The sequence below is a fragment of the Gymnoscopelus braueri genome (assembly GCF_963280865.1).
Source record: "Gymnoscopelus braueri genome assembly, chromosome: 4".
NCBI lineage: Eukaryota > Metazoa > Chordata > Actinopteri > Myctophiformes > Myctophidae > Gymnoscopelus > Gymnoscopelus braueri.
The window spans coordinates 52,314,759-52,326,261 of record NC_137605.1 but is presented as its reverse complement, the minus strand read 5'-3'; the positions used below and the strand labels follow the sequence as shown (position 1 = coordinate 52,326,261).

The window sequence follows — 11,503 nt, the reverse complement described above, 5'->3', positions numbered from 1 at the left end:
CTGAGCCATCATCGACAAAATTCGATAGGTCACCAATTTCGTTGTAGCCCCTGACTGCCTGCCTGCGCGACCGTCACAGTCCTGAAGGATGCTACCAGAGGAAGCAGCCATCAATCAAGGCGTCTTTTGTGTCATTTTCATATCGTTTCATAATTAAATAAGATAGTGGATACAGCTGATTAACAGACGTTGATCAGTCGTGATCGTGGCCATGTTTCCATCGTGTTGCTGGAACAAGCCCCCAGGAGGAGGAGGAGGAGGAGGAGAGAGCAGCAGCAGCAGTAAAGGGACCACAGCCAGGGTGTTGTTGGGTGTGTTCGTTGTCTACATGCTGCACACCGCCTGGGTGGTGCACGGCTTCCTGAGCATCACCCCCTGCGACAGGACCAGAGGAGAGACCTGTGTCACCTCCTACCTGGCACACAGACCCAGGCTGCAGGTCTGTCTGTCTGTCTGTCTGTCTGTCTGTCTGTCTGTCTGTCTGTCTGTCTGTCTGTCTGTCTGTCTGTCTGTCTGTCTGTCTGTCTGTCTGTCTGTCTGTCTGTCTGTCTGTCTGTCTGTCTGTCTGACCTGTGTCACCTCCTACCTGGCACACAGAGACCCAGGCCCATCTATCTATCTATCTATCTATCTATCTATCTATCTATCTATCTATCTATCTATCTATCTATCTATCTATCTATCTATCTATCTATCTATCTATCTATCTATCTATCTGTCTGTCTGTCTGTCTGTCTGTCTGTCTGTCTGTCTGTCTGTCTGTCTGTCTGTCTGTCTGTCTGTCTGTCTGTCCCTGCATTAAAATATCTATAAACACTATAGCGTGTAACATATTATAATAAATCATTTGATCTTCTTCACTCTTTAAGCATAGGGCTAAACCTTTGCACTGTGACATTTGACCAATTTGAAAAGGGACACATAATGAATAGTGTGAGTGCAATCTAATAGCCCCAACTCATCTACCAAGTTTGATCCAAAATGGATTAACAACACTGTCAGGGTTATTATTATTACCATGACAATCAGGGTGGCACGTTGACTCAATGATAGTCGGTGAGAAGTATTGAAGGATAAATGAATAGCATACGATTTACCACCAATCATTATTCATAATAAGCTGTCATCTACACTCATTATGACAGGCTGTGGATGGAGCAGGCTGCAAGCTCATTGAAGCAGTCAGAGATGTGCTGCAGAGTTCATGTTTGCTCTGTTCATTTGTATCAGGGACTATGTTTAAAATACATTCATCTCCAGCACCATGATTTAGCTGCTATCATTTCCATCTGTAGTACCCAGTGGGCAGGTGAACAGAATCAATAATCTGACACTGCACTGTACCTCTCCTCTCTCAACCAGTTAAGTGTTTTCACGTGCTTGGTGCCAGATGAGAGCCAGCTAAACCTCATAGTGAAACTGGACCCATTTGACATTCACTCGTCATTCCAACGGTAAGTTGATTATCAATTTCTTCCCCTTATCAACAAAGTGTAATCATCATGATCATCATAATCATCATCATCATTGTCATTATCAAAAGATAGCAAAAACAATTATGTTCATGCACGTGTGTGTGTGTGTGTGTGTGTGTGTGTGTGTGTGTGTGTGTGTGTGTGTGTGTGTGTGTGTGTGTGTGTGTGTGTGTGTGTGTGTGTGTGTGTGTGTGTGTGCATGCCTGCGTGCGTGCGTGCGTGTGCGTGCGTGCGTGTTTGCTTGCACATGCGCTCTCTCTCTCCCTCTCTGCAGGCAGGTGAATGTCACTCTGCCAGAGGAGACTCGGGCTAATGGCAGTCTGTACGCTATAGTGTACGTTCATAAAGCCGGTGTGTCACCTCTGGAGGACAGCGGACAGGTCCACTATGCTGCCCTGCTCACCACCTACGTCCCCCCCAGACACAGAGACGGACAGAGAGAAAGACACAAGGTGACAAGATGTATATTGTAGAGTCTAATAATGTGGCCTTCCTGTCCAATCTTTAGCTATTGATAGTACAGTAAATTAAGCCACAACACAAATGTGGTGTTGCAAAGCTGCAGTATACAGGCTGGCTGTTTGTGTTGGTGGCCTGTGTCTCATTTGACCAAATAGAAACTGTGACCTTTATACAGTACATTGTTCACATATAAAAGCAAATTTGATCTAAAATGTGTATCTAAGATGAAGATTTTTATTTAATTTTTTTGGTATAGGTTTTCACCTACGGCCCACTTTTCAGAATTTGTATTAGTTGATTTACCAGGAATATCCTTGTGCAGACTGTTCAATAGCATGAACAGATTCTTTTTCGTGATGTCATGCACATAGAGTGGTGTGAGCTGTGATTGGTCTACTTTGGGGGGAAACATACATAAAGTACATACAGACAGACTCTGCTCTAGACAGCTAGGCATATTTCCATGCCGTAAAAATGGGACCGAATGGATTTAGCCCAGTTGCGCTACTCTATTGACCTCTACATAGAATAATCCTGTACAAGTCATTTTTTTCTTTTTGTCTGGTTCAGAAACCCACCCCCAAATTGGACCTCCCTGTTTCCCATTGGAGGTCCCGACTGTCAATCACTATGATGTCTGAGGACTTCAGCTTCAACAAGGCGGGACTTCCCAGTGACGTGCGGCGCTACATGAGGGTGTAGGTCTCCACCAGTGGTGGAAAAAGTACTCAAATGTTTTACTCAAGTAAAAGTATCAATACTGCAATGTAGAAGTACTCTGTTACAAGTAAAAGTCTACATTTACTTGAGTAAAAGTACAAAAGTATTGGTATCAAAATGTACTTAAAGTACCACAAGTAAAAGTACAAATATGTTTGAAAATAGCAGATCTACAAGCTCACAACGCGTCGAATCGCGACGCGTTGTGAGCTTGTAGATCTGCTATTTTCAAATAGCCTAGGTATAAAATAGGGCTAAAGTGGTTAATGTATGTTTTATAATGTAATCATTTATATCTGCAAAGTAACTAGTAACTAAAGTTTTCAAATAATTGTAGTGGAGTAAAAGGTAACAATATTTGTGGAGTAACAATATGTGCCTCTGAGATGTAGTGGAGTAGAGGTAAAAGTATTGGAAATTGGAAATACCCAAGTAAAGTACAAATACCTCAACATTTTAAGTACAGTACTTAAGTAAATGTTACTTTCCACCACACCCACCACAGAGAGCCATGAAATCTAGTGATGAATCAAATGTTTCAGTGTTGGACCTTTGATCTGGTGACATGTTTGTAACCCTGCGTGTCATTTGTCCTTCACTTTCCAGACTCTCGATCTTTTCTGTTTGTGTCTGTAAAAAAGCAGACATGCTATGAAAAAAATAATAACACAAAAACATTATTTGAGGTTACCTGAGAATGTCTCTGTGACTGTCTCTGTGCAGATCTCAGGACGGCAGGAGGTCGACCTACCTCCCCCTGTTACTGATCGACGAACTGAGCTTCAGAGTCCATGATCTCATGGTAAGATGATACCTACCTACCCAAAGCCATATATGATATAAGGAGAGTTGTGTCACCTCCTTACACAAAATAGTGACAAAGCCCTGAACCGGAAGTCTATGAGCGTTTGTCACTATTTCGAGTTTACATGAACCACTTGACCGGCACTGTTTTCTGCTCCAGAGGTGACACAACTCTCTAATAGGGCTCTGTACCTACATACCTAGTACCTATACATACATACATAGTACATACGTACATACATGCGTACGTGTTTGGGTCCCATTTTTTAAATAGCGGAAATAGCTGATCTACAAGCTTACAACGTGTCATAAAGTGAGACACTGTAAGCTTGTAGATCTGCTATTTCAGCTTTTCTGTGAATATGGTTCCGTATTTCTAGGAGATCAGCAGTAGTTCTGTCCAGTTGCCTCTAACTGTGTCATATGAGGCGATCTCTCTGAGAAGGTTCAGGATCTGGGTCCACCTGCATGACGTGGTCTATTCTCTACGCCAGTTTGGTGAGTCACTGTCTCAGCCCGGGCAACTGCCATCAGACCAGTGAATTATTGTGTCCCAGATTTTGATCTATACTGACGTGTGTTCCACATTGTGATGCTATTTTGCTATCTATTCAATTATTCACTTAATGGAGTGGGTAGCGATTCCATGGGACTAGGTCCAAGCTAATTGTGGTCCATCTATTTCTGTATCCTGTTGGGAAGACTGTTGGGTGACTATGTGTTGGGACTAGCCTCGTTCCCATCCTTTCCTCATCTCCTAGAAGAAAAGCCTGGTCACGACCTAATGCAGAGAGTATCTGTAGGGGTGGGACTTCCGTCGTATGTATTTCCCCCGGAAACAATCTTTTTCACTTAAAGTTCACCCAAAAAAATACTTATTTTCTATCCATTACACACCACATGAAGCCTTGATGGAATTCATGGATATTTTTTTCGTCGCATTCATAAGCCAATAATTAGATTCTCCGGTAGGAGATTCAATGGAGACATTAGCACCTTTCCGCCGGTCATCAAATTATTGGCTTAGATTGGCGACAAAAACAAAAAAATCATGGCAATGGATAGAAAATAAATATTATTTTGAGTGAACGACTCCTTTAATTCGCGGAGAATGTAAACAGATTTGTAAAACGTAATTTCCGTGGGCGGTACTTCCGCCAAATTCCGGTATTTCCGTTTAGAGACACTCAACCGGCTAGGTCTTGCCCAGCATGGGTTGACACAGTTTGGATGAGCCTTCAAGGGCCGTTCCACACCAAGAAAGTTAACTCTAAAGATAACTATAAGGATAATGATGTGAGCATCTTCTACACTGATGAAGGGGAACGTTGGTAAACAACGCGAGTAACGTGTTGAACGTGAAGCCGTGTAAATCCAGATTCCCCCAGTATTGGCTGTCACTGTTTCTATCGGTCGTCAAATCGCTCTTAAAGTGATCCCAACCATCATTGTTCGCCACTGTCGTTATAGTTGTTTTTTTAAAACAACATATATCACATGGATTAAAGTTCTCACTTGCGATGACTGATTTCAGTTTCCAATTTGGATTCTATAGACGCCAGAATGTCTTCTATGGAAGCATGTTGCACAGCAAAAATAGACGATCTACAAGCTCTCAATGCGTCGCATTTTCGATTATTAGTGTAAGATTGGAGCATTTGAAGTGGTCAAACTAGAAAAATGTTCAGAATCATCTTCCATAAAATAATTGACTTAATTGTCTCGGATATGTCATATGAAAGCAAAGGTTAAAGGCACAATCTGTGATTTCTTCACCTGGTTGGCAGTATGTAGAACAGCAGGAACAATATTAGGCTACTAAAATATTTTTACATAATGTGTTAATTGTTTAGGAAACAGTGCTAGTGTGTGTGTGTGGGTGTGGGTGTGTGTGTGGGGGGGAGAATCCATGTTATCATTATCGTTATAAATATCATTCTTTGTGTGGACAGCCTTTCACACTCTCCTCTGTGTCTGTCCAGGATTCACAGAGGAGAACATAGACGAGATCAAAGGAACTCTGATGGGCTCCAACCTCTATCTGCTTCTACTGACCGCAGGGGTCACAGCTCTACATGTAATAACACCATCATACTACTGTACATCTACAATAATAATAATAATAATAATAACAACACTCCAATTAAAATGTATGCTTGCTTACTTTTAATTTGATGGTTTTTCTTTTTTCCAGCTTATCTGTGAGTTCCTGGCTCTTAAAAATGACATCAGCTTCTGGAGGAAGAAAAAAAGTATGCTGGGAATGTCAAGGAAGTCAGGTGAGAATGACGTCATCAGCATCCAAATCATTTAATATTACTGCCATAATCACATGGTCCACAATTTATGAATATAGTAACAATAAAAGTGGCTAAAGCCACTTACATTTAAGTATTACAGTGACACTTGCCGAAAATAAAGCAACAATGTGAGTGTTGTTAGCTTGTGGGTCATTTATTTTAAGTGTTCTTCACAGTGCTCTATTTCTCTCTCTCTGTCTCTGTGTGTAGTCTTGTGGCGTTGTCTCAGCACGTTGCTGGTGTTCCTGCACCTGTTAGACAGTGAGACCAGTCTACTGGTTCTGCTTCCAGTGGGCCTGGGAGCGTCTGTAGAGGTACTGAGCACAACCACACTCCTAACTAATTGACTGACTGACTCAGTGGTTTTCAAAAAATTTCATGCCAAGGACCCCTAAATTGATATATATTTGGCCGCGGACCCCCATTTGAATTTTTTTTGTGCCAGGGACCCCCAGAAGCAAAGATATCAGTTAATTTTCGCTTTAAAAACATAAATATTCAAAGATATGCACTCTTTTTCAAGGTTTTTCAAAAATAGCAGATCTACAAGCACATAGCACATAGCACATAGCACTCTGTGCCGCGCTATGAGCTTGTATATCTGCTATTTTTGAATAGCCAAAGCTAAGTGGTTAAAAATGATTGTGACGCTATGTTAACTAATTTAGCTGGGGACCCCCTGGTACTCCCTCAAGGACCACTGGTGGTCCCCGGACCACTGGTTGAAAACCACTGACTGACTGACTGACTGACTGACTGACTGACTGACTATCAATCAATCAAAGCATTTGAGAAAAATGAGTGCCTGGCTGACTGGATTTTGTTTGTCTTCTCAGGTGTGGAAGATGTTCAAAGTGTTTAACATTCAACTGCGGTGGCGAAGAGGCAGTTCAATCATCCATGTGAGTTTCATAGTTCAGTTCTACATTATGGTTTAGGACAGATCTCACTTATAACGAGATTTATTACCTTAATTACCTCCAGGAACCGAGTTTCACAGGGATGAGCTGAGCGCTCGGGTGGCGCATTGGTAAAGTGCCGGCCCACCACCGCGGAGGTTGGGGGTTCAAATCTACCGTGGTGCGTCCGGCGAGCGTCTATTCACCTTATTAATAAATATTCACATATTATTTTCTTTTTTCCACGATATAAAAAAAAAAATAGCAGATCTATAAGCCCACAACGTGTCGCGATGTGACGCGTTGTGAGCTTGTTGATCTGCTATTTTCAATCTAAAGAGGAAAAGCCTAGTTGCTTCTTTTGGGCTTGTTTTCATAGACCTGACCGCTTGTTTCTGTTGCCAAATCTGGCATTACACCTGCAGCCACTCGATTTGTCTGTTTGTCCATTTGCTAGCAGGATATCTGTGCATAGATTTGCACAACACCTTGAGGAAAGGTTTGTCACAGGGCAAGCAAGAACTGATTATTATCTTCTCATAGTGGATTGGCACTATAGTCCTCCTCAGGCCACACCCACTTCCAGTTTTTGTCAGCAACGTCAGCAATCTCAGCTTGGAGTCACTCCAAGTACCCCTGGGCCACACCCATGTCCTGTTTATCAAATAATGATGATCTTCTGTCATTTTATACTGTATATAAATACAATCCTCCAAATACCACTCTGAACGACTTTGAAAAATCTGAAGTTGAACATTTTCCCAAAAGGCGATGTGGCAGGAGATGTGCAACACTTTATAGGCTTTTTTTCTAGTTTTATTGTTGTTATTAATCTGGTGTTGTCTTTTAAATACTGTACTTATCATTTATGTATTTTGTGTGTGTGCTTTATATTATTATATATTATTTATATTGAATATATTAATAATACACATTATTTAAAATAAAACAAAAGTAAACCAATTAATCACTATACACTATACTCGGCCCCCTCTCTATACTAGGTCCCCTCCTTTTAAAGCATCTAACATCTACAAGCACTGAACTTGTAGACTGGCTATTTTCATTGAGTGTTCGTACCACAACATAGCCAGGGTTCATGTGGTTAAATGTATTTTAATCTCATTTGAATGTATTGAATACAGAGCAGGTCTACTGTATAACAGCGTCTTCCCTGCTGTGTGTGTGCAGGTTAATAAGCAGGATGAGGCTGAAAGGAGGACAGTAGAGTATGACACACAGGTACAGTAGTATGTTCTACAGTAGTGGTTCTCAACCTGTGGGTCGGGACCCCCAGGGGGTCCCCACATGGTTTTTTTGGGGGGGTCCCCAGGGGGGGGGGGGGGGGGGGGAGTCCCCAGTCCTAGATGACAGTGAAGTGACAATTTAAGGACTTTTAAGATATACAAGTCCTTAAATCAGATCTACAAGCTCACAACACCTCGCGTTGCGAGGCGTTGTGAGCTTGTAGATCTGCTATTTTCACTATTTATCTGTGGAACCGAGTCAAACTAAATGTATGCCTCAACTCCTACAATTCCAAGTGCTTGTCAGGGTGGTGGGTCCCCAGTTCAAATATGATTATTTTGGGGTCCCTGGTTCAAATATGATTATTTTGGGGGGTCCCCAGTTCAAATATGATTATTTTGAGGGGGTCGCAGCCTGAAAAGGTTGAGAACCACTGTTCTAACAGTTGTATTAAAACAAATAAACATCCATACGGTCACTTCTGAAGTTATGTGCAGCAGACACTATAGATCTTCACACTCTCTGTTCTCTGCTCCAGGCATGGAGATACCTGTCCTACCTGGTCTATCCTCTCTGTATCAGTGGAGCCATATTTTCCCTGGTATATCTGCGCTACAAGAGGTGAGCTTCATCTCTGGATGTTTAAACACTTAAAGCCAGGGATATTTCACTTTCAAACATTTTAACGTTGATCTGATCTTTTAACGTAGATATTTAGATATTTGATATTAATTTTATCAGACACGCCCACTTCCTATACAAACCCATTGTAACTTCAAACCTACAGTACAGTACAGTACAGTACAGTACAGTACAGTACAGTACAGTACAGTACAGTACAGTACAGTACAGTACAGTACAGTACAGTACAGTACAGTACACACCACAAATGTTGTTTATATCACACTTGTGGACCACAGTTAACACTGTGTTGTGTTGACAGTCACTACTCCTGGTTAATCAACAGTCTGGTGACCGGTGAGTTATGTTGCAACGTTATTATCATCACTGTTGATGCAGACATTATTTATACAATAAAACGATGATCCAATGGGCTCATCCGATCTCCTTCCTCTCTCCTACCAGGAGTCTATGCCTTCGGGTTCCTGTCCATGACTCCACAACTTTACGTCAACCACAAGGTGAGGAACTGAGTCCTACATACATAATGGAACACATTCCAGAGCAGTATACAATAACACAAAACAGCAGACAATGAAGTCAGGAAGATACAATACAAACATGAGACAAAAAAATGAAGGATGTTGTGGTCTTTTATGAGCCTTATCAAATGAGCCACGTGTTAAAAATGACCAAACCATCAATAACGGTTGATCAGTAAGATTGTGTGATTACAGCTGCACCTAGCAGGGTGTCTGTCTGTCTGACATACAGTTTTAATTTGATTTGGGACAAACCAGAGCCGTAAAGAGAGTTACGTCACTAGCATAGACTCCCATTGTAAGAATGGAATGCGGAAATGCTCTGTCTCTCATCTCAATGAGGAAGTTCCAATGTTTGGAACTACAGCCCATAGCAGCCTGCTTTGCGGCGTGACGCAACTCTCTCTTACACAGCTCTGGTACAAACTAGACAGATGAGTCGAGGGTAGAGTCAGGATTTTTCTTTTTCAAATTGGTCAAAGGTCAGTGTCAAAAATGGACAAGAATGGTCAAAAGTATGACGACTAGCAAATGACGAATAGCATGGCACCGCGATGAGTTGTGAGCTTGTAGATTGGTTAAATTTGCTATTATTCGTCATACGATGAAATATTTAGGGCTCAAGACCTTATACTGTGCACTGCATGTGGGTTCCTTTCTTCTTACACACTTTCATCCCTTTCTCTCATCCTACCCCATTTCCCCTCTCCTCTCTCTCTCTCTAGTTGAAGTCTGTGGCTCATCTACAGGGGACTGTTCTGATGTACAGAGTGAGTTCTGCTTCTCACATCTCACTGGGTCTCATTATCCAATACTTTTATAGACATGTGCTCTGCGATCAGTAACAAAAAGAGGACATCTGCAATCAAAGAAACCAATAAACTGATTACGTTTAAATTACGGTGTTGCTTGAAGTCTCTACTATGACAACTATATCTTCTGAAAATTATTGTTCTCCTCTCCTCTCCTCCTCTAGGGGATGAACACCTTCGTGTCAGACATCTGCTCCTGTGTCTCCTGGCTCTCCGCTCTCTCCTTCTCCTCCTCCCACCAGCTCTCCTGCTTCAGAGACGAGCTCCTCTTCCTCATCTTCCTCTACCAGCGCAGGTAAGACACACACACACACACACACACACACACACACACACACACACACACACACACACACACACACACACACACACACACACACACACACACACACACACACACACACACACACACACACACACACACACTTCAAGGTATTAATTTTGGTTAATCGATCTACAGAAAATGTAACTGATTAATTTACAGCATTCAACTAATCAGTTTGGTGATGTATGATGTAAAAATGTATATTTATTTTATTATAACTATTTACAACTTATTTACAACAAAATGTGTCTTTGTTCCATATTATGAAAAGATACAGTATGTTTTTGTCTGCTGGTTAAACATATTATTTCAATATTCATGTCTTATTTCGCTGCTCTTATACTTTGCTGACCGGAGTCCCCCAGAGGGCTATACCCCTCCTTTTTTCCCTTTACACCAAATGTCGTCACTGAAAATAGCAGATCTAACAAGTTGTAGTGCATGGGCTTGTAGATCTGCTATGTGTTCGCCCCTAGAATAGGGACGCTAGGGTTCATGTGGATAAAGACTAACAATGTAATTTTCTTTTGCTTATCGATGTGTTTCTAACAGGTGTTATGCCTCCAGGGTCAGAAGGGAACCAGGGGTCCACAGCAAGAAACTAAAGACTCAGTGATGACGCCACCTGCTGGATGGACCGTAAACAACCAGAGGAATGAACTGTAATGATATGAAATCAACCTTTAAAGACTGTGAGGAGTAGGGAGAAAAGAATAAGGGGTGAACGGACAACAAACGAGTGAATCTTTGGCACTGAATTAACAAACTGGAGACCCGTAGCTCTGATCCTCAGTGTTCACAATGATGGGTTTGACCCTGCGATCATTCTACAGCCACAAGACGCTCTGGATACTAAGCTAAACAGCTAAATACCTAACAGTGTGAAATGCTGGATGCACAGTGGGTGTGTGTGCACAGCACTCCAGCTGCTATGTGAGCTAAACCTCTACAAGCACTAAAGTACTGTATAGGAACACTGACCTGCAGAGTAATACAGACTGCAGGCTCATGTGTTCATCATCTAATTGAAGCTTTTGACTAGTCTTACAGACAGTAGGCAGGCGATTAGATAGATATCCAATATCTGGGGCTCAACTTTTGAAAAGTGTTTAACGGTGCAACAGTTAATTGGATGAATCAATTTAATTGATTTTAACGAAATAACAGATTTTTGGGGAGGAAACTGAATCTTTTTTTTTTCTTGTTATATGTGACAATTTCCTTTTGAAAAAAATAGTGAAATAGTAGATCAACAAGCTCACAACGCATTGCATGGCAATTAAAATCTCGTATTT

General features: G+C 41.6%; 1 protein-coding gene across 1 annotated transcript; it reads left to right on the top strand.

Annotated features, from left to right (window-relative positions):
* Nucleotides 1–211: 211 nt before the first annotated feature.
* On the top strand, nt 212–10,883 carry LOC308083646 (lipid scramblase CLPTM1L-like; the record flags this gene model as incomplete). Its single annotated transcript, XM_080425963.1, has 17 exons — nt 212–439; nt 1,363–1,454; nt 1,750–1,927; nt 2,508–2,635; nt 3,381–3,459; nt 3,842–3,959; nt 5,444–5,538; nt 5,656–5,740; nt 5,972–6,075; nt 6,598–6,663; nt 7,852–7,902; nt 8,447–8,529; nt 8,852–8,886; nt 8,995–9,050; nt 9,797–9,841; nt 10,048–10,178; nt 10,761–10,883. 17 exons carry the CDS (start codon nt 212–214, stop codon nt 10,822–10,824), a joined length of 1,638 nt encoding a protein of 545 aa, XP_080282089.1. The 3' UTR covers nt 10,825–10,883.
* Between the last annotated feature and the right edge of the window lie 620 nt (nt 10,884–11,503).